At 54.0% G+C, this 22,560-nt stretch overlaps 2 protein-coding genes across 3 annotated transcripts in view; both read right to left on the minus strand.

Moving 5' to 3' along the window:
• MRPS15 (mitochondrial ribosomal protein S15) overlaps positions 1-5,555 on the minus strand; it is a 7,875-nt gene extending 2,320 nt beyond the window's left edge. Inside the window, exons 1-6 of the mRNA XM_040469485.1 lie at positions 5,318-5,555; positions 4,996-5,040; positions 3,812-3,887; positions 2,868-2,916; positions 2,307-2,391; positions 1,061-1,119 (exon numbers count right to left, since the gene is read on the minus strand). Of these exons, the coding sequence (XP_040325419.1) occupies positions 1,061-1,119; positions 2,307-2,391; positions 2,868-2,916; positions 3,812-3,887; positions 4,996-5,040; positions 5,318-5,453 (450 nt within the window). The 5' untranslated portion in view covers positions 5,454-5,555. The remainder of the gene's footprint in view (positions 1-1,060; positions 1,120-2,306; positions 2,392-2,867; positions 2,917-3,811; positions 3,888-4,995; positions 5,041-5,317) is intronic.
• A 1,840-nt stretch (positions 5,556-7,395) lies between these two features.
• CSF3R (colony stimulating factor 3 receptor) lies at positions 7,396-21,116 on the minus strand. 2 transcript variants are annotated; one of them, XM_040469473.1, is made up of 17 exons: positions 20,992-21,116; positions 19,863-19,917; positions 17,833-17,916; positions 15,423-15,719; positions 14,375-14,498; positions 14,039-14,226; positions 13,027-13,196; positions 12,759-12,912; positions 12,587-12,666; positions 11,953-12,160; positions 10,790-10,978; positions 10,307-10,408; positions 9,533-9,679; positions 9,278-9,418; positions 8,948-9,041; positions 8,626-8,704; positions 7,396-8,206 (listed from the first exon to the last, which is right to left on the minus strand). In XM_040469473.1, exons 3-17 carry the CDS (start codon positions 17,894-17,896, stop codon positions 7,727-7,729), a joined length of 2,517 nt encoding a protein of 838 aa, XP_040325407.1. In that variant the 5' UTR covers positions 17,897-17,916; positions 19,863-19,917; positions 20,992-21,116; the 3' UTR covers positions 7,396-7,726. The 2 variants fall into 2 exon arrangements, with proteins under 2 accessions (XP_040325407.1, XP_040325399.1); XM_040469465.1 differs by having other exon boundaries at positions 8,626-8,707.
• Positions 21,117-22,560: the final 1,444 nt, after the last annotated feature.

Here is a 22,560-nt window from a genome sequence, read left to right on the forward strand (position 1 = left end):
TTCTCTCCCCACCCCTCCTGCCCTCTCCCACTCGTGTTCTCTGTCTCAAAAAACACAAATTAAAAAATAAACTTAAAAAAAAACCCAACTACGAGATAATAAACTTGTGTTCTTTGCAAAACAAACAAACAAACAAACAAACAAAAGAATATGGGCCCCAGAGCAAGACCACCTAGTTTCAAGTCCTAGCACATCATTTCTCAGTGGTGTGCTTTGAGGAATAACTTAATCACCCCATGCTGAGATTACGCCTTTGTAAAATGGGATAGAAAGATGGTCCTAAGGGTTAAATGAACTGATGCATGTGAGGTGCTCTGCACAAGGCCCAATACTTCATATGACCATGCTGGTGCTTTATTATTTCACCTAGTCCTTGCAATTCCATCAGCAGGTACTACTATGCTCCCCACTTTACAGACAGGAGAACTGAGGCTTGGGCATGTAAAGTAACTTCCCCAAAGTCACACATCTGGTTAGCGGAAATGGCAAAGCTGAGATTTGAACCGAGTGCCAACCTGACTCCCTTCCTGCATTCTAGAAATACTGAGCACCCACTATGTGCCAGATGCTGCGGTCATGCCCTGAAGTCTGCATTCTTTTTTTTTTTTTTTTTTTTTTTTTTTTTTCCTTTTTATTTATTTTTGGGACAGAGAGCGACAGAGCATGAACGGGGGAGGGGCAGAGAGAGAGGGAGACACAGAATTGGAAACAGGCTCCAGGCTCCGAGCCATCAGCCCAGAGCCTGACGCGGGGCTCGAACTCACGGACCGCGAGATCGTGACCTGGTTGAGGTCGGACGCTTAACCGACTGCGCCACCGAGGCGCCCCTGAAGTCTGCATTCTTGACCACTGGTGACACTCAGCACAGCACCGTAAGGCTCCCATTTTTCCACTGGCGGCAGGAGGGGAATGTTTTTTCCACCGCAGCTGAGGGCCGGGCACCCTGGCGTTGTGGCCATCTGGCTTCTCAAGTTGCTTCTCTGGACCCAGAGCCCTTCACCTCTCAGACTCCTCTCCCCTGGCTGCTGGCGTTTAGCTGGGAGCGATGCCCAAGGTTTACCTTTCGGTGTTTCTGCCTGTGTTCTTCATAATTGCGGATCTTGACGGTCAAAGCAACAACTGAAACCACAAACCACAGAGGATGAGAGCTGGCACAGAGGAAGGAAGGGCCCGGGCCGGGGTTATGTTTTAAGACCTCAAGGAATAACAATCACCAGTGCTCTTGTGTAGCTCTCTACAACTCCCAAAGCACTCTGAATTTCAAGATCTCAAAAGACTTTGGACTCTCTTTCCTTCAGAAAGCAAAGTCTAAGGAAGGCAAGTTCCTTAATCTTATGAACGTATCATCCCCAAACCATAGCACATAGCATTCTTAATGGTAAAACTTTAGAGCGTTCCTGTTGAATTCAGGAATCAGTCTACTGTCCATGCTATCATTGTTAATCATTCAATGCTGCACTGGTGGTCCTACCCAATGTAGTAAGACTAGATTCCCAAACCATCAAGGGTCTACTCCTTGCCTCTGCCCTTCCAGTGGCTACCTTTCTGTTTTTTGACTAGCGAGTTTTCAAATTCTTTTAATGTCTGTTTATTTTTTGAGAGAGACAGACAGAGTGCGAGCAGGGGAGGGGCAGAGAAAGAGAGAGGGAGACACAGAATCCGAAGCAGGCTCCAGGCTCTGAGCTGTCAGCACAGAGCCTGACATGGGGATCGAACCCACAAACTGTGAGATCATGATCTGAGCCGAAGTCGGACGCTTAACCGACTGAGCCACACAGGCACCCCTCACTAGTGAGTTTTCAGAATTACCAGCTCTCACTCATCTCCTAAACTCTTGCAATATCCTTCCTTAGGTAGCCTCATATTTGATCCCTGCCTTTATTGCAAAGACGGGGGCAAAGGCAGAAGCGGAAGGTGGCCCCAAGGAGATGCTGTCAGTACAGCAGGCCCTTCCTGGACACACAATAAGTTCTGGCAGCACTGTGGAGTGAGGTGGAATCTTGGCCCTGACCACTTGCCCCTTTACACCACCTTCGCTGCAGAGTAGAGAGAGACACAGAGACAAGCTTTGGTTCCTGAGGAAACTCTCCTGAGCTCACACAGAGGTATGAGGTGGGACCTGGGCGCTGACTCTAGCATCACAGAGTCCAATTTTCATCACTCTGGGTCCTTCTTGTCTCTCCCTTTATCAAGTCACATCTAATACCTAGTGTACTTGTAGACAAGAGCCCTGGATCAAGTACCAGCTAGCAGACCCCCCTCCCCTTCCCGCCGCTCTTCCCCTCCCCAAGGGTCCCCTGACCAACTTCGAGCCTCCAGGGAGCTGGTGTCCTCAGGGTTTGCCACAATCTTCTTCATCAATTGCTCTTGCTTGACTTTTAGCTTCTCCTTCTGTTGAGGATAGAGACAGAGAATCTGTGTGGTCTGCCAGCCCCTAAGAGCTAGCCTTCATACCACACAGGCCCTGGCTACAGTCATAGAACCTAGGCCATGAAGTTCAGCGCCTGGCTTCACTCTGTTCATCAGGGCAAGGCCTTTGGTCAGCACGTAGCTATTCACATGTAGGTGAGTCCGAGGCCAATGGCAGGTGAAATGGCTTGTTGGATGAATGTCTCCAAACCTTGCTCATTCATTCAGGCATTAGATCATTACTGAGTACCTACTGTTTGCCGGGTGCTAGGGATACAGTGAGAGAACAAGACCGTCCCTGCCCTCGAGATGCTCAGTCTGGGGGATGGATGAGTGGTCACAGAATGACACTGGGATAAATACTGTGACTTGAGAAGCCTGGGGTGGTGTTACCACGGTAGGAGGAAGTCCCAGAGGAGAGGACTAGGAGAGGCTGGGGTTTTGCACAGGTCACTTACCTGGTTGGCCATTTCCAAAGACAGGAGTCTTCTTACAACATCGTCAAACCTGTGCGGAAACCAGAGCAATGAGAGACAGGTGTGGGGGGACGGGGAGGAGGGGGAAATGATGCTGTTTCCATTTTAGTTTGAAAAGCAATTACGGTTAAAAAAAAATTTTTTTTTTAATATTTTATTTTTAAGTAATCTCTACATCCAACGTAGATCTCTACGAGATCAATAGTCTCATGCTCCACCAACTGAGCCAGCCGGGCGCCCCTGAAAATTTCTTTTATAACAAAAGAGTCTCTGTGGAAGCGGGGAGCCATTTCTCGGGGATTAACAGCATGAATCTGATGTGCTGCGCTGAGAACGTGGAACGATGTGATAACTACACAAAATTGGGGCTGTCCGTGTGAGTGTTCCAGGCCCATCACAGGGAGGGCAAAGGGAAGATTTTCATTTCAGCAAAAGGTATGGTTCAATCTGTCTTGAGACATTTCAATTCTATAATCGTTTTCTTCTCATGTCACACAGGACAGCTCCTAGGGCGTAGGGCAGGGACTGAGCAGAAGGATCCCGGCTTTGGTGTCTTTCAGCTCCGTCCCTTAGGAGCTGTATGACATAGAACAACTTGGTAATGTATAAAAGGGAGACACTGTTTCTTCCCTCAGAGGGCTTTTTTGAGGATCCAGAGATGAGAGATTTCACAAAGACCCATGAGGTATGTTGCCTCCTTGCTAACTAAACCAGAGTACAACAAAAGGCAAACAATTGAGCTCCACGAATGCCATTCTGCCCTGCCACTCACCCTCACCAAGCCTGGGCTTCAAGAGTCCTCTGCCTGATTCTATGACCAAGCTTCAGATACAGTGGGCCAGGCCGGACCAGTCACTGTCTTCCCTTCCTCCTCCTCACTCCTCTTAGGGCACCCTACCTCATCAAAGAGATTTCTTTTTGCTTACTTCTCAATTCCGGGAATGTTCTGGTAGTCTTTGAGCAGCGTGGAAGGGGGCGGGTCATCTTCTTGGCTGCGCTGGACTGTCAAGTGTAGGGATGGAAAACACCAAGAGTCAACTCTCACTGCCCACCCCCTCAGTTCTGGCTTTTGTCACCAACTCCGTGAGGCACCCAGGGTCTCAAGCAAAACACTGGATATCTCTGGGCTCAGCTTCTCCTCTGCAAACGCCGCAGGCAACTGTCTTGATATTTCACGCTGGGAGTAGATTGCCTTTCCTAAGATCCCATATTGTGCCTCCACCTCTTACATCTCTGACTCTACAGTTATCGAATCCCCTACCAGGATGGGGCCTTTTGTGGACGGACTGAGTTTGACTCCTTTTGAATCCCCGGTCTGGTCCGTGGCCTCATGTAGAACAGGTACTTGACAAACGCTTGCTGGCTGACTGCATGAATGAAATAAGGGGATTGAGGAGGGACCCCTAGCTTTAGGACACCTGAAATGTAAGCACAAATCGGAAACCCTCGACCTCGGGCCTTGGTGTGTGTCCTATTCCCTCGGGGATGAGGGAGAGGTACAAGGGAGATAACTTGTCCTCTCCAGTCAGACCCTGCTCTGCCACTGTGTACATAATATTAGTAGCAATAAATGCTAATATAGACTGCATTTATTGCGCTCAGTGCCAAGAATGCTTTTCATGTGTTATCACTGAATCCTAACAACAATCCTCTCAAATAGATAACTTCTACAATCATTTTAGAATGTGACTGGAGGAAGTAACTTGCCCAATATCATGTGCCCAGGAAGAGAGATCTCTTTAGTAAGAGAGATGCACACTGCCTTGGAACGGGAAACCAAGCCCTCCACCACGGAAGGGTAGACACAAAGTGTCTACCTAGACTCTAGGTAGGCCTGGGTACGCCCAGCACGCCCTCCCCCTGCTAGCTCACTCTCACTCAAACCCAGTCCGAAAGCTCCCGCGCCGGCTCGCCACCCCCACCCCCCACCCGGTCCCGGGCAGGTTTCAGGTTACAGCCTTTTGACAAGGCGGACGTGGGGGTCTTCTGCTCAGGACCTCTGGCCCACCCCCATCGAGTGGTTCTAAGTAGCCACCTCTGTCCCCTTGGCCACCCGGCGTCCCTCCAGACGTCCCTCTCTCCGCGGAAATCCCACCCCAAGAGCTCCTACCTGGTTTCTGGATGGCATATCCGCGAACGGCCGGAAGGATAACACCTGTGCAGAAGAGAGAGGGCCGAGGCCCATCTCCTTAAACAGTCCAGCCTCAACTCCTTTCTGTGGCCCCTGCATCTACCCTTCCTGCAAGGTCTTGGCGCTTCGGCGCCTAGCAGCCGCCCCATTTCTTCCGCACCCCGCAGCCCCACGCCTCTCCCACCTTGTCTTACTTCTTCCCCACCCAATGGCCTTTCTTCCCCATCCTCGTCCCGCGTGTCCCCCATCTCCGCCCAACCCCACCTCCCTGCTCGAGTTGCTTAGGTTCTCAGCTCCTCACCTCCAGGAGGGGAGGGAAGGCCCCACTGGCGGAAGGGAGGCCTGGCGCACGCTCCGCCCAGCAGCCCGCGGACTGGAGCCTGGGCCACTGCCTGGGTCGGAAGCGACCTCAGTGCCCTCCATGCTGTTCTCAGCATGCCGACTTGTGACCCCGCGGGGCCGGCGCCACCGCCGCCGCCGTCCCTTTTGCGGCACGGACCGCGTTACAAGGGCGCCGCCATGCTGGCTCAGGCTCGACCAATGGAGTGCAGTTTCGAGACCGGAGCAGATGAAGACCGAGAGAATGGATGGGAAAGGCAAGACCCGGGGTGCGGCGCGATTGGGTCCAGGGGAGAGGTCCGGTTAGCAGCCGTGCGGGGCTGGGGGCTGGGTGATTGCGGGCCTGGTCAGTGGTGTCCGGTGCTGTATAAATTCTAAGATGCCATTTTCCCCCTTGGGCATCCCGCCCTTAATCCCACTCTATGTACTTGGCCTTGGGCCCCGGTCATTTTGGAGGCTCCCGTGGGGCCTGCCGTATTCTTCTCCCCCAACCTAGTGTTTCCGCCTCCTCTCCTCCTGTATTCCACGACGAGGCCCCCTAAGAACTACTGGGTTCCAGCCTCCTCTCGGGCAGCCTGGTAAGCCTCGTGATGAAGGTCGTTCGTTGATTTTGGAATGGGACAGTCCTGGGCTGAAATCATAGCTCATTTTACTCATCAGTATTTACTCACTGTATGATCCTGCGGGCAAGTCACTCCACCTTTCTGGGCCACGGTGTACTCATTCATCACATGGGAATGGTAATAACAGTATCAGTTTTTTGCATTGTTGGAGGATTACCTGAGGCAGTTGTGTGCCAAGGACCCGCTATATAGTAGGCATTTGATCAATATTTGCTGTGTTAATATTGGTGAAATGAGGGGTGTAAGGACAACTACAAATTAAAAGTAGGGAAAATAAATTTTTGATGACACAAAAATAAAATTTTAATCCTCCCTGGTGCAAAGAGGGAGAAAGCTCTTCTCCCCTTCACTTTGCTTAAAGCATTTACTTTTGAAAACTTGTAATTGTGAATTCTTTCTCTGCCCTTTTGAGGCACTCGTAAATCTTTTTAAAAGCTAAATAAGCCTCTTGCCAGTTTTACAACATGTTTTTCTCAAGGATCTGGGAGCCATCTCTTGAAATGTAATCATTAAGGGAGGCAGTGGCCCTGTCTCCCAGTTTCTGCCTGCCTCTGAGTTGCAAACCTGACTCTTCTCATAAAGATATGAGAAATTTAGTTTTCTTTTGGGTAAAGACAATTAGTAAACTTGCGTGGCTACCCCATTTACCAGGAGAATTTAGGATGAACTCTGTGTGACAAAGACAGATGGTGTCATTGAGGACAAGTTACTGTTTATCTTAAGAAAATGTATGCAATAACCTGTATCCACCTGGCTATATACAAGGGTAAGACTTCTGTCTTTTCAAGCTCTTTAGGGGATTGCTGGTGATGCACATGCGTTTCACATTCTGGTTTAATGTTCATTCAATAATAAAACAGATTTCTTTTTCTTCTACCCTTGTGGAGAGGTTTTCTAGGTTGGCAGGATATATATATATATTTAATATTTTATATTAAATAAAAATATATATATTTAACATATATATATTTAATATTTTATTTTTAAGTAATCTCTACACCCAACATGGGGCTGGAACTCACAACTCTGAGATCAAGAGTCACACATTCCACTGACTGACCCAGCCAGGCAGCCCAGGAGATTTTGTTTTTAATTATATTTTTCCAACAGGGATTGGTCTTTTCTGAAGTATATTCCCCATATCCCATAGCATTTTGTGACCCCTCACCCCCACCCTCACAAGATAACTCTGGCCACTGTGCCCTAGTGGCCAGTTTTCAAGTCTCCACCACTAGAATGGGAGCCCTCTGAGGGTGGACTGAGCCAAATCATTTTTGAATCCCTGCTGCCAGCACAGGACCTAAATGCTACATGTGGGCTGGTGGAATTAATGAGCGAAGGAAAGAATACACAAACGAACAGTTCTGATAAGTACCCCCATCACTGCTAGGGCCCTGAAAAGAAAAAGAACAGAGACTCAGGCACACTCAAGAGTTTCTCGAAACCAAAACAAACCAAACCTTGAACCGGTTTAAGAGACTAAAATTACAGGAATTAAACACAGAAGGCTAGTGGGCAGGGTTGGATGAAGCATTCTCTGGCCACTAAAGTGAGAGGCAGGGTCAGCCCATGGGGCCTGGGAGGTGGAGGAAGGATGCTGGGGACCAGAGATAGGGAGATACTGGTAGTCTTCCTGCCCTTCTGGGACGAGATGATTTTTTCATGATGGGCTTACTGATATTCTCCTCTCCTCTGGATGGCCCAGGCCTTTCAAGAGGCAGGCCTGGGCGGGGGGGTCCCAGGAAGTGCTAGATGCCCCCCAGCCCCTCCACCCCATGGACCTGGAGCCCTTGCAGGAGGGGGAAGTCAAGCAGTGGCCCAAAGACACAATCATCCTCCTGGTTTGGGACGAGGGGCTCTGGGGTCCCCAGGGGGCTGTTCTGGAACCAGAGGTTCTCATAAAACTTGGGGCTGGGAGTAAGGCCCCCTAGGAGGGGCTGAGTAGAGTCACAGCGGAGGTAGTGCCCTGGACCTGGGCCTGTGGGGCTGCCCAGCACCTGCCCATAAAAGACCTGGTCATTGGTGCTAGACGGGGGCTGGGGCTGGGTGGAAGGTGTTCTTGGGTCCCCCTGGAGCACATAGGCCTGGACCAGGGTGGGGAGGCCACAGGTCCCTGAGCTGTCGTTGGACTCCCAGGGCCCCGGCTTCTTCTCTTCTTCCTCCAGTACTGTGATCTTGGTGATGGGTGGCATGCCGGGGTCCCGAAGGCTGGGCAGCTGGAAGGCCTCCTGGACACAAGGACATGGGGGGTGAGGGCATGATTTATCTCGTAGTCATCCCAACCACTGTGCCTTCCTGCGGTGGGCCTGTTGTGGGGATATTCCTGCTGCTCTCTGCTGGAGCCCAAAGGGTGACACTTGCAAAGCACCTCATGTATTCCTGACGCGTGCTATGGGCTTCAGACTTAGCTCGGTGCATGTCCCCAATGATTCTGTGTGAGATTCACCTCAATTCACAGTGAGATGGCTGAGGCTTTGAAATGGGTAGAGCTGGGATGCAAACTCGGATCTGCTCTACTCCAGAGGGAGGGCACCTTGCTAGGAAGTGATGGGAAGGCCTGAGGACTCATCCTTGGGGGAGGTTCCTTTCACTTTGAGCCTGGGCCAGCGCCTCTGGCCCCATTTCCCTCTCCCATGGGGGTTCTTACCTCAACCATGATGGTGGGCACCCAGGAGCCCAGGCTGCTGTGGGCTGGGTCTGGGACACTTGGCCAGAGGGGATTCTTCCTGCTGGAGAAGAAGGCAGGTGAAGGCTGGGTCAGGCATGCCCCCTCCCATCTTGCCATGCTTTCTCCCACCCGCTCTAGCAGTTGAAGGCTCCCTAGTACAGAGAGAAGGTGGTGCAGGGCTGGACCCAGGCATGGGCCCTGAGGCCTGGGAAGGCAAGGAGGGACCTGGACAGTCCCGCTCCAGCCTGCAGTTCCCTGTGGGCAGGGGTAGGTAGGTGTTAGGTGTCTTGAGAGGACTCACCTGGGTCTGCAGCAGAACCGGGAAGCCCCACAGAGACAGATGAGCAAGACCAGGAGGCCAAAGAGGCCCAGGAGGATATGCAGCTCAGACTCCTCTGGGGTGAGGGGAAAGCCAGAAGAAATTAGAGTGCATGCAAGTAGGGCTGGGCCTCTTTCCTCAGATTGGGCTCTGAGGGCAGGAATGGGCCTCCTCCCTCAGCCTGGGCTTCATGGGTTGGGCTCGGTCTCCTCCCTCAGACTAGCAGATCCAGGCAGGGCCTCCAAATGAGAGATCCGTTGGGTGATGAACCTTCCCAACAGCCTTGGCTGGCCAGCCCCCTGCTCTCCTTACCTAGGGCCAAAGTCATCAGGGTAAGGCTTGTACTATTGGTGGCCCCGGCCTTGCTGGAAGCCATGAGGCGTACGTGGTACAAGCTGGCAGGTTCCAGGCCGTGGAGGACCAAGCCATGGGAGGAGGCATTCAGGGTGGTGACTGGGAGAAGAAGAGAATGGTCAGCCTGGGCCCAGATGCCGAGGCTCCCTCCAAGGCTGCTGGGCGTCCCCTCCCAGGCCTTCAGGGACTGTGAGGTACTGAGCAGAGACTCACAGAAGGACTGGTCCTGAGCGTTGGTCCAGAAGATGGTGTAGTGGGTCAGGGGGCTCTTCCCCAGCTCAGGGGCCTGGGGCTCCCACTCCAGCTGGGCCCAGGTCTTGCCGATGTGCTTTAGATGCAGCTCTGGGGTGTGGGAGGGGGCTGCCGGAAGAGAGCGAGGTGCAGGGGCTGACGGGGAGCAGGGAAGAGTGGAGAGCCTAGCTGGACATCTTGTGGCTCCCCAGAGCCCAGAACTGAGCCACACTATGGCGGGGAGTGGGAGAAGAGAGTCCAAGGGGACCCATGCCCAAGCCTCACGTTGCCAGCACCTTTGACTGAATTCCACAGACTGCTAAATAAGTGGCTAAGTCAGGATTTGCACTTGGTTCTCTGACTCCAAAGCCTTGCCGCCTGATTTCTGCCAGGCTTGATTTTGTTGGGCTCACTATCTGATTTCTGCCACTCGCTCTCTGACTTTATGGCGGGCCTTCTGTCTAATTTCTGCCACACAGGACACTTGATTTCTTTCAGGGAAACTGGTTGATTTTTGCCAGACTCGCTTCGTGAATTCTGCCCAACTCACTCCCCAGTTTCTGTCACCCCACCACCTGACTTCTGTCCGGCTGCAGGGGTCCACTGTAAGCCCGGGGTCATCTTAGGGTTGGGAGAGGGTCTCCTGTGGGTCAGAGGTGGGGGAGGAAGGAAATGTTCCCTCATAGTCCTGATTGTGGGGCCCCAGGCAGGCGTTGAGAGGGGAGGATTCTGGGAGGAGCCTGGTGGCTGACGCACCCATCTCTTGGGAGTAGGCATAGATGTGCTGGGAGGGTCCCACGGTGTCCTGGTATAGAGGGGTCACGGTGATCTCGTAGAGCTGAAAGGGCCTGATGTTCTCTGTGGAGAGAAAATGGGGCAGGCCCCCTGGTGAGGGGCTAACCTCTGCAGATGATCAGGAGCTAACCTCAGACCTCCAGTGGGGAATAACCCAGGCCTTGTGCTGCAGGGCTAGCCTCGTCTATCTCTTCTTCAGATCATTTGATGGACGTAAGGGCAGAAAAGGAGGAGAGCTAGGAAGGTGGCAGGGCAGGGCTGTGAAAAGGGAGGATCTGGCTAGACTGGGGGAAGAACTTCCTGATTCTGGGGGTATGAGACGAGACTAAGGAGTCAAGAAAGACTGGGGAGTCTGCTTCTTCTGTGGGGGGGTTCAGCCCGCCCCTTGCTTTCTGCCTGACAAACACTGCCTCCTTGCCTCCCAGGTCCCCAGGCCTGCCTCACCCTGCAGCAGGATCCCGGAAATGTTCCCGTTGTGTTCCATCTTCCAGGTCATATTGCTGCTGCTGGGGCTGGGGGGACCCAGGCCCCAGGCAATCACATAGCCCCGAGGCCGAGGGCTGGGGGGCTCCCAGCCCACCCAGAGGCTGTGGGGATCTCGAGCTGTGGTGTGGAGCCTGGCCAGGGGCGGGCCTGGAGACAGGGTAGGAGGTAAGAGAGCAAAAGCAAGAAGAATGCGGGTCCCAGAGCCAGAAGCCTGGGTTCAAATCCTGGCTTTGTTACTTACAAGCCGGATGGCCTTGGGTAAGTCAACATCAGGACCTCAGTTTGCTCCTCTGTAAGGGTCCTGGCGCAGATCAAATGAGATGATGCCTAGAACGAGCCTGGCACAGTGCGTCGTGCCGAGGAGTGTCTGACAGGGATCAGTGCTAACGCTGTGTAGTTCATGGTCTGTGTGGCTATGGGCCTTGGTATGTATGAATTTACTGAGTCCGCTAAGAGTCGTAGGAGGGAGGCGCTACCCTGGCCCCAATTTATCAAGGAGAAAACTGAGACAGGTTAAGTAATTTGCCTAAGGTCATGCGGCTCGTAAGTTGGAGTACGAGCTCTTGTTATCGCTGGTGTCACCTTGTGAGGACCCATGTTCAGGGGAACCTGGGGGTGGTGGTGGCCGATCCACTGAGAAGGAGCAATTAACTCAGGGACCGTGTTCCAGCCGGAAAAATGTAGGGCTTTCTTCCTATCTTCTTTGGCAGAATGGACTGTGTGTGTGTGCATGTGTGCGCGCATGCACGCACGTGCATACGTGCACACGCGAATGCGTGTCTATGAGCGTCTGCACTTGTGAGCATGTGAGTGAATGTGAGCCTGTGTGGTACCATCACCAGCTTAACTTGGTTCCGGCTGATGATAACAAGAGTAGCTAACACATACTGAGTGGGAACGTGGTGCCAGGCACATGTCTTAATGGATGTGACCTTCACAACAGGGCTTTGAGGTAGGCACTGGATTGTCCCCCTTTGCTAGGTGAGTAAACCGAGGCCAGGGGTCACTTGCCTGGGTCATACTGTTAGCAAGTGACGGGACTAGTTGTGAACCCAGGCAGTCTAGCCTCTGAACATTACGTGCTCACCCACTACACTCTACTAGCCGCCAGCGCCCTTTACCTCTGCTCTCCAGGAAGACCACTGGGGTGGGATGAGAGGTCCCCGCTGTGTTATAGGCCACAAGGACCACCTCCCGGGCTTCCGAGGGCAAGTGGAAGGTGCAGCTTAGCTCCGTGGTGTTGCAGAGGGCTGGGACTGCCCCAGTCTGGCCTGGTGGTCTGACCAGGTACCCTTGGATCTGCCCGCTGTATTTGTCCAAGGGCACTGGCTGCGGTGGACACAGGAAGAAGAAGATAAGGGGTGGGGGCGCACAGCTCATCTTGAGTGGGGAACGGCTTCTAGATGGGGTGGGTGGGTCATAGGAACTGAGCCCCCACAGGCTGGGAGCCAACCTTCCTCCCTCCCTTCCTTCTTCCCTGTTCCCCATGCCAGGTCCTAGGAGGGAGGAAAGGAAGGAGCAGGTTGGCACTTAACCATTCCCTGAGCTGACTCTTTGCCATAGGTGAGTCCTACATTGTAGTCTCTCCAGAAGGGTACTACCCAGCTTCCTAGGTGCATGCAAAGTGCATGCAAATCACATACAAATGCATCCAAACCTCCCAGAACTGTTGGAGTCCTGAGCCCCAGCCCACAGGGATCTGTCTGGGTTGGGAGAAGTCTCAGGGGTGGAGGGATGGCCTTCAGAAGGGGTCACCTTCCAGAACAGCTGCACATCCACAGTCCTGGGGTCCAGCTGCCTCTGCCGCCACCATGTGTCCAATCTGACGATGGGGGCTGGGGACGGAGTAGGAAGAGGGGCTCAGGGAGGGCCCTGAAGGCTGGACTTTGTCCTGATGGCTGCTCCTGGCCCCTCCCCACCCACTTACCCTGTTGTGCGGTGGTCAGTATCAGGCTAGGGCTCCAGTCGCTCCACTGGCCAGGCAGGGGCCAGCGGACGCAGCGCATTTGCAGGGCATAGGCTGTGGACGGGAGGAGCCCACAGAGCTCATACTGGAGGGTCTCAGGGAGCAGGGGGTCCACCTGGTGGAATGGCCGTGGCTCTGAGCCTGGATCCTTGTGCCCTTCAGGCCCAGCTCAGCCACCCTCCCCTCAGCCACCCCCACTCCAGGCTCTTGAGGTTGCCTTCCACCTCACCAGGGCCCAGCTGGCTTCTCCGAGCTGTGGCTGGTGGCGCAGCTCGCATTTCTGTTCTATGTAGAGGCTCGGCTTCCATAGCTCCCAGCGCAACAGCAGGCAGCCTGGCTGGGGTGGGGCCACCTCAGGGCTGGGGGCCAGGGCCCACAGTGTGGGGGGCTCCAGCTTCACTGTAAGGAGGAGGGGTTGTCAGAAACCTTCCCTGCCCCATCCTCTATAGGAGTAGGCTCTGCCTTATTCCTGCTTCTCTCTTTACCTGTTGTTCCGTTTTCTGCCCTGGGGTCTCCACCCCTGGGGTCTCTGTCAGCCTGCTTCTTTTTTTTCTCCGTCTCTCTGTGTCTCTTCATCTCCATGTCATCATGTTTCTGGAGGTCTGTCTGTATATATGTGTCTGTCTCTCCCTAGGTCTCTGTCTCATCCTTCTGCCCCGGGGCCTTTGCACTCGTCATTCCCTCTGCCTGGAGATCTTACCCTTCCGATATCCAGCAGCCTGCTCCCTCATTTCCTTCAAGGATCTTCTCAAATGTCACCTTCTTAGTGAGGCCACCCCTGACCACCTTACTGAATGAGCCACCCCCCCCCCCCCCCCGGCTTTCCCCACCTCCCCCTCTGTGTTAACTCCCTCCTCATACTTCTGGTTGCCTGACATTCTATTTTATCTATTTTGCCCACTAGAACGTAACATTCCAAGGGCAGGACTTCTGATATTTCGTTCAGGTCTCCAGCACCTAGAACAACGCCTGCCTAGCGTGCCGTGGGCACTTCAAGAAGCTTGCTGAAAGAACGTGTCTCCCTGCCTCGGTGTTTCTCCCACGTCTGTGTGTCTGTGTCTCCGTCCGTAGCTCTGTCCCCATCTGCATTCCACTTCATCTCTGTCTCTCTCGTCTGCCCCTATCTCTAGGCCATCCGGGATCTCCTTGTCTGTCACTGGGTCTGGGAGTCCCTCTCTGTGCCTCTGTGGATCTGCCCATTGTGGGGGCCTTTCCCCTCCCCCACACCCGGCGTCACCCACCGACATCCATGGGAACGAGGCACAGCTGTGGGGACTTTCCAGTCCCTAGTGCGTTCTCTGCCTGCACCCAGATGCCCATGTGCCGGTACAACTGCAGGTATTTGCGTGGGATAGAGCAGTGGCTGTCTCCGTCCTTAGGCACACAGTCAAGGATGGGGTCCTCTTGGGTCTGGCAGTTGTCCCGGCTCCTGCCAATAGGCCAGGCTTGGGTGTCTAGCAGAAGAAGAAAGCGAGGCTCCCTTCTCCCTCCCGTGTTTGCCTCTGGCTCCCCCAGCCCCACTCCTGCCCATGCCCCACCCCAGGACCCAGAGGACGCGGCCAGAGACCCCTCCTTACTTGAAGCTCTTGAGGGTGAAGTTGGTGGGCAGGTGGTTGTGGGGTCCTGGCTCCCACTGACAGATGAGGCTGTTAGTTGTGAGGTTCATGAGGCAGGACAGGTTGTGGGGCGCGGCGGGAGGGTCTGCACGAAGGGTGGGAAGAGTGAGGGCTTGGAGTAGGGCCACTCGGAAAGCTCTGACTGGAATCAGTTATTTTCGTTTCCTTGCTCGGGGTTGTTCCCTCTGGGGTCACCTTGTCTACTCGCTCGCCTCCTTCGGGGTGACCCTGGAGGGGCATCCCTGGGGCAAGTCAAATTATAGGCATGTACAGGGCAGGCATCACAGAGCCTCCGACCCCTTCAGCTCGGCCCCCTTTGACCGTGACAGTGTAGGTCTGGGTTTTCATCCTGGGTTTGCCATTTATTAGCCATTGTGATCTTCATGTCATTTAGCCGCTCTGTGCCTCAGTTTCTTCATCTGTAAAATGGGGCGATGGTGATATGCCTACCCCCTGGGTAGGGCTGAGTGACTCACTATGTACGAAGCGCTCAGGGCAATGTCTGGCACATGGCAGGTGCTGTGTAAGTGTTTGCTCTACTCCTAGTGACTCTTAACAAGGAAACCTGGTCTTAGTTCTTTCCTCATGCACTGGCTTGGCATCGTCTCCTTGCTTCTCAGTTTGAGCAGAGGGCTGAGACTGAGTTGCAGAGAAACTGAGAGCAGGCCCAGATGGTAAAGTGTGTCCTCCCTGGGCACACCCTCCAGTGGCTGGGTAGTTGGGCTTATGTGGCAGCCATATGGAGTAGTGGTTACTACACTCACTTCAGAGCCACGCCGGCTGATATAAATCTCGGCCACATCCTTATTCGCCTGTGCCCCTCACCAAACGAGCCTCAGTTTCCTCATCTGCAAAATGGGGCTAAAGAGCACTCCTCGCTGGTAGGGAAGGTTATCTGATACCATGCCCATAATGTGCTTACTGAGCAAATGCTCGGTGAATCCTAGCTCTTATTCGTGTTGGCAGGAGGGCACGGAGGCGGAGTGGGTAGACGGCCGCAGGGACTTACGGCCTGCCCACAGCTCAGCCTGGTCCAGGATCTGCACGCTGTTGCCCCAGCGCAGGCAGCAGGAGAGAAGGTCCCGCGGGCGGTTGAGCGGGGGCAGCGTGATGGTGGATTCCTGGCTTCCATCTGCCAGACGCTGCTGCCTCTCTCCGAGCTGAAGCTGTGTTCCCAACTTCCACAGAATCTGTGACTCCGGGCCCAGGTGGCTGCAGTTGGGGCTGATGGTGCAGGAAGCTGTGATGGAGTCCCCCAGGCGGACAGTGGAGGTTGGGAGGCTGATGTGCCCGCATTCCTCCAGGCCTGGGGTGGGAGAGAATGGGCCATGAGTCACCCCTGTGCCTGGCAGAGCTGGGCCAAAAAGCTAAGTCTTTGGACTCCTAGACTCAGGGCCCTTACCTTCTTGCCTCCCCACCGAAGTTATGGGGGCTGGAAAGGGGAGAATGTCTATGGGGACGGTGAGGGCTCTCAGGGGCAAAAAGAGAGAGAGAGAGAGAGAGAGAGAGAATGATGTGTTGATCAATGCTTATCAACTGACTGTACAAGAAAGCCACATCCTGATTTGTAGTATGGGCTGCTTTCCCTGGTGTAAATATTCCCCACCAAGACTGATTTTCCAGCCACCCGTGTGACATCACTGAATGTGAACTTGGGAGGAAACGTGCGCCCTTAGGTCTCGCAAGCCAGCTCCAGCACACCGCAGGACAGAGGCAGGTCCCCCCTGCAGCACCCTCCCCAAAGGTGGTGGAAGTGGTGGTTTGAATGATAGGCAGCCCACAGCCCCAGCTCTCCGAATTCAGATCTGATTGTGTTACTGCCTCTGGATCACGGCGCGTCAGCACTGCAGCCGTGTGGTGGGTAAGAGCACGGATGTTGGAACTAGACCGCCTCGGTTCAGAGCCTGGTTCTATTGCCTATTCGTTGTGTGATCCTGGTATGTTACCGAGGCTTTCTGTGCCTCAATTTTCTCATCTGTAAAATGGGGATGAAAAATAGTCCCTACTTTCATGTTGCTGCAAGGATTAGATGTAATGACATGCCAGGCACCACCAGTGTCTTTGCTGCCACAATCAGGATGAAAACCCAGGTCCTTCTCAGGGCCCTCCTGGCCTTGTCCATGCTACGCCTCCCAGTTCTAGCTCAGACCACCCCCTCTCGTCGGCAGTCACTCTGGCCTTCTTCCTATTCCTTGAAAATGCCACGATCTCTCCAATCTCCAGATCCTTGTACCTGCTGTTCCTTTCTCGGGGGCTCTTTTTTTTCCTCTCTCTCACCTGCTTAACATTTAGCATCTTGGGGGAACCAGACCAGGCCCTGATCAACCAGACCAGGCCAAGTGCCCTGAACTTTCCTAAAGCTCTTTTCCTTCCTAATTACGGAGCCATGTGGTTAGTTGTTTGTCCGTCTCCCCAGAGATCAGGCCAGAAGTTCCGTGAGGCCAGAGACCTTGGCTGTTTGGCTCATGACTGTATTGCCAGAGCTTAGCACGGAGTAGGCTCTCAGTGAATATTTCTTGTCTAAACAAATAAGGCAGCACTGCACTTTCCCCCCCCCCCCCCCCCCAATGCCTCCTCTCCTCTGTCATGTGTTCCTGGGCCTGTTTTGCCGATGAGGAGGCTGAGGCCCTAAGAGGAGAAGGGATTCTCCCAGGATCACGAAGCAAGTTCATGACTTTCAACGTGGGGCTCCCATCACTTCACAGACTCAGAATTTCAGACTGGAAGGGACCTCGCAAAACTGTGCACTCCAGAACTTCGCCAGGCACTGCATCCTTTTCAGCAGGGCTGAGGGTGGCCTGCTTTGTATGGCTTGCCAGCGAAGAATGGGTTTTACATTTTTAAAGGGTGAAAACAGAACAGAAAACAGATAACAGCATGCAATAGAGACTGTATGTGGCCTCCATAGTCCTATCAAGCAAAGTGCGCTGGCCCCTGCTGCACAGCCTCCCTGTCAACCCTGGCCTCGGCTTGCATATCCCCAGAGATGGGAAGCTCTCTACCTCTCAAGATAGAGTTTCCATAGTTGGGGAGCTCTGCCTGGGCTTCCCGACTCCAGGATGAATCCTGCCTCCTTGTGGCTCCCACCCTGATCTCTTGGTTGCCCACGAAGCCTGCAGGGGACTCAGAGCTTCCTTCTGACAGCCTGGCAGAGATTTGCAGACAAGGCCTGCGTCACCCAGCCCTTTCCAGGCTGACCAGCCCAGGCCCGCTCACCATTCCTCATGGATGGTGGTTTGCCCGCAGAGGTCTGTGGGTGGGAGCCGGCTACCCCACATCTGTGGCCCAGCCTTGGTTCTCTGGGGACCCCAGGAGCAGTGTGGCAGTGCAGGGAAATGATTCCCGCCTCCACCCACTCTGTCTTTCTCGCTGTGACTCCTCTCCCTCCCCACGGCACCCCTATCCCCGGCCACACTCACTTCTGGGGAGCAGCAGGATAATCAGGGCAGCTCTGGTCAGGCTCCAGGTTCCCAGCTCCACCATAGTGCCAACTTGGTGCTCACCTGGAGGCAGAGGGGGATGGTGAAGGTCATGGGCTTCGGAGTAAGAGCTGAGCTTAACCCTTGCTCTGCCACAGTGTGGCTTTGGCCAGGTGACTTGACCTCTCTGAGCCTCAGTTTCTTTGTCTGCAAAATGGAGGTAACAACAGCCTATACTGCAAAGGGCTTTGGGAGGAAGACAAGAAATGGTGCAAGACGAGGGCTTCGCATAGTGCCTGGCACGTAGGAAATGACTGTGTGAGTGACTGCCACTGTTGTTATTATATTTGCCTTCCAGGAGAGAGCGGGGACAGGAGCGTCAAGGAATAGCATTCTTCCCCCTTCCCTTTTATCTGAGCTGGGCTTGCACACAGGTAGTTTAATAGGAAGGATCCCAGGAACACTGAGGAGGTGGGGAGAATGATCACAGGTAAGGAGGGAAAGCCGACATAAGGGTGTATCACAGACTTGGGGCTCCATCCTGCTGGAAACTTCCGAGGAGCCGTGTAGAACACACGTCAGAACTATCCACCCAAGGGACAATTTATCCCTTGAACAGGAGGGAGGATGGGAACATTCATCTACTGACTTCTATCCCCCATCAGTCAAGGGCTGTTCTTTGGGGTGTTAACTTCCTGGCACGTCCAGGTTGCACACGCATGAGCACTAGGCATGTTCTCCTGAGTGAGCCATGCCAGAAAGGTTAGAGGCGCCCCTTGGCGGAAAGTGACAATTGCATGGAGTAGCTGAGGCAAGGGGCTGTCAGGTTACACCTGGGGGAGGCTGGCCTCTGTGGCGATGGTGGGAAAGGGAGGGCACGGGGGTCCATGCACCCCCGCTTCTGGGCATAGACCTCTGGAGGTTTTCTGGGGCCAGGTGCCCTGAGGTCCTGGCGACAGTGCCTGCCTGTTGGGAGCCTCCAGTTTCTGTTTCTGGAAGTATGCCAAAGGTATTCTGCCATGGCGGGCTTCTAGCCCAACTTTCCATTCTGCTCCCATTGGGGTCTCGGGGCCTGGCACCTGCTTCTTCAGCACTAATTGGCACCCTCGGTGGCAGGTCAGTGGAAATCACTGTCTAGCCTGCGTGTACATATAGGAACACATGCATGTAAGTGGTGTCCCAGCAGACCCCCTGTGCTCAGAAGGGGGAAAGCTTCTCTCCTTTTTTCTCTTCCTCCCAGGCAGGGGTATGAATAAGAACTTCCCAGACACCCAAGGCAGGGGCCTTACCCCAACCCCTGGGCTATTTGTATACGCTTCGGTATCAGGATGCCAAGGGACTGCTAGCCCGTAAGTCACTTTTTTGCCAATCAGGAAAAAAGCGCCCCTTCCTCTGGGCAGATGCAGGCTCACACTAAGACCTGGCAACTGAAGAATAGACTGGATTTCAGCTTCTACTTACTCCTTAGCTGGGCAGCTTTGTGCAGTGAGAAACCCGCACCACTGTTCAGAGCACCCTGGTCTACTCATCAGTGGTTGGCAGCTTTCTTACTGCATTATACCAGTTTGATTAGCATCAACCCCCCCGCCTCCCCCCCCACCCCCCCACACACTTGTTGGGGAAGATTTAGCCTCCTGGGCCCAGATTTTGGGACACTGGTTTCCATTTCTTTGTGCTTTTGATCATACCCCAGCCCTGCTGCCCTAGCAAGGATCAGCATAAGGCCCAGCCTGTGCCCAGTGAGATACCACTTCATCCCTGTCCTCTGACTCCTGTCCAGAATGGGTAGCCAAACCCCACCCTGAGAGGTCGGGCATCCTTCCCCTGGGTTGCTGCTGAGTGTCGGCATGTCTGACATCAGTCTCTGGTCCCCCACTGCGGCCCTGGGTGACCCTTACCCCAGTTGAGAGTGTTGAGAGTGATCTGGGGCCTGTTGGAGCGTGGTCTCACTCTCTGGGGGCCGGTATGTAGACAAGTGGGGAGTCCGGCTCTGAGTTAGACCAGCCTCCAGCCCCGACTCCGCTACTTACCAGCTTTGTGGCCTTGGACAGGTTACTTCACCTTTCTGAACTTCAGCGTCCCCATCTGTGAAAGGGGGAGAACATCAGCACCCCGTTCTCAGGGCTGTAGTGAGGATGCACTGAGATGGTCTGTGATAAACGCGCTCAGAGCAGAGCCTGCGTAGAAGAAGCCCTCGGGGACCGTCGGTTGTTTTCACGTGCCATGAAGCGGGGCACTGCATCATGGAATCCAGAACCCCCCTGGCCTCCTCTCCCGCTTATAGGCTGTGTGGTCACAGCCCCCCAGGACCGCCACCTTGCTTTCATCCGTGTCACACGGCATGGCTTCAGAGCCCCATTTCTGGGTTCCCTACTTGTGGCTCCTTGGGACCCCAGTCTCGCCTTCTCTCCAGCCATCTGCCCGGTTCTCCCGCTCAGTTCCAGTCGAACCCGCTGCCTCCTGGAGGCACTGCTATCACCCACGTCTTCCTGCTCTCCTCTCCTTTCCCTGCACTCAGCCTTCTCCCCTGCTCTCCCTTGCCCAGCTCACACCCTCTCTCTCCTGTTGTGTTTACTCTCCTACGTGGAGATTCTTTCTGGGGGGAAGGAATCTGGGACTGATTCTTTCTGACAAAGAAAGAGCCCAGGAGATAAGGACGCTGACCCAGAGACCCCAGCACTCAGGGCTGAGAAGCAAGAGGTCCCCAAAATAGTTTAAGATTCAAGAGGAAAATGTAAGAGATGGGGGAAGGCACAGCAAGACTCTGAGTCAGACAGAGAGAGACCCGGAGCCCAGGCCAGGGAGGGGCTGGGGAGGAAGACAGAAACAGGGGAGACAGGGACGGGCTGAGACACAGGGTCCGAGACAGGGACGCGGAGAGGGATGGCGATTGTGTCCTTCCCTGAGCCCAGCTTGACGTCCCCAAAGAAATATTCGGCTATTTATGACTTCCCCGATGCACACCCCCTGCCCCCAAAGAGGAGGCAGCCCTGGTCAAAGACACTCAGTGTCCAGGGCTCCTGGTTCCCAGGGACCAATCCGAAAGGCAGGAGCCCTGGTCCCAGGCCTGCATACGGGCATTTGGCAGAGCTCGGGGGAGAGTGGACCTGGGACTCGTCAAGCCGGAGATGCAGCCCTGCTTGGGGATCCCCTACTCACGCTGGAGCCTGCAGCGGGCACCGGCCTGGAGGACCGCCCTGGAGAACCGTCTCTGCTCTCCTTTTGAGGGCAAGTTCCTGAAAACAGCCGCAGGCCGGCTTCTCTCCCCAGCCCTGTCGTTAATGGCTCAGTCTGTGACAGGCCCAGGAGCTGTGGATTGCAACACCTGCCCGGCCTCCTTCTCTCCCTTGCGCTTTCAGTCGCTGAGGCACAGGAAGGAGCCTGGGAGGGAAGCCGGTGGGGCCGGGCAGCCTTCCTGCCTCGGGGGTCTCAAAGGGGCCGGGGAATGTGGCAACGGTGTCCCTCTCCCCTGCCTCCGGATTTCCTGACCTCAAAGCTTTGAGGCTGGCCAGGGCCCAGGCTTCAACCCGCCTGGGTGCCATTCCCATGGTCCACTCCTGGGGGAACATCAGTCAGAGACAGACCCTGGCTCGAAGACTCGCTCGGCTCTAGATCTCTTTGGCTCTAGCCTTGGGGCTCTGATCCTCCCAGTACTCTAGGCGGCAGCTTCCAGGTGACAGGAAATTTTGTGACCCAGCACCTTACTCACAGTGCCCCTCTTTGCTACGTTTTCCACCATGGACAGGCGATGGAGAAATGGGGATTCTGGGAACAAAATAAGGGGATGAGCTGGTGAGGCTCAGCCTTCATATGCTCACTTGAAATTGGTTTACTCATCGGGGCGCCTGGGTGGCTCAGTCGGTTAAGCATCCGACTTCGTTTCGGCTAAAGTCACGATCTCACGGTTTGTGAGTTCGAGTCCCCCATTGGGCTCTGTGCTCACAGTGCAGAGCCTGCTTGGGATTCTATCTCCCTCTCTCTCTGCCCCTCCCATGCTCTCTCTCTCTCTCTCTCTCTCTCTCAATAAATAAAATAAAAATAAGCTTAAAAAAAAAAAAAAGAAATTGGTTTCCTCGCAAGGATTCTGCTACCCTGAACATTTTTTGATTGAGTGAAGTAGACTAAATTTAGCGTCTTCCATTGTCGGTATCCATGATTCCCCCGCAACTGTTTACAAATAATTTTCTGTGCATTTTTCCGAGGAGGGTTCAGACTGTTCATAGTTTGTTGGATTTATGACCCAATAAGATTAGGTGCCAACTGACTAGGAGAGTGTCCCTAACATATGATCCTTTTTAGAAAAAAGCAGGCTTCTGAGTCTGGGGTGAGGGACAGACCTGGGCCACAGTCGAGGTTCCAGATGGAAATACCCAAATGTCTGTGGCAACTTCCCCAAGATGTCCCATAGGCCCCACATGCTCAGCAAATCCTATGGACTGTTCTTTCAAAATATAACCAGAATCCCAGGTAGACGGATATTCCCTATACAGTTCAGCTTGGCTCTGTGTGTCAATATATTCATGATAAAAAGTTGGAAAATATAAATATCACTTAAACCAGTACCAGTCAGGACAAACTACCCTTCTCTCCTACTTAGATCCTTCCAATAGTCCCCTTCTTGGTCCCCTATTTCCATTTATCCTTGTCCCCCACCAACCTGTCTATTGTACCTTCAGGAACCAGTGTGATACTGACCAAAAAAAGTTGGTTCACATCAGCCTCTGTCTC

Source organism: Herpailurus yagouaroundi, unplaced genomic scaffold (genome assembly GCF_014898765.1).
Source record: "Herpailurus yagouaroundi ecotype Mexico unplaced genomic scaffold, PumYag 77, whole genome shotgun sequence".
NCBI classification, from domain to species: Eukaryota; Metazoa; Chordata; class Mammalia; order Carnivora; family Felidae; genus Herpailurus; species Herpailurus yagouaroundi.

Excerpts from the sequence above, each read along its gene's own strand:
- CSF3R (XM_040469465.1), bottom strand. The coding sequence starts at position 17,896 with ATGGTGGAGCTGGGAACCTGGAGCCTGACCAGAGCTGCCCTGATTATC. Across the intron at positions 8,708-8,947 it reads CGGTTCTGCTGCAGACCCAG|CAGGAAGAATCCCCTCTGGC; the intron begins GTGAGTCCTCTC and ends CTTCTTCTCCAG. Across the intron at positions 8,207-8,625 it reads TGCCCACCATCATGGTTGAG|GAGGCCTTCCAGCTGCCCAG; the intron begins GTAAGAACCCCC and ends CCTTGTGTCCAG.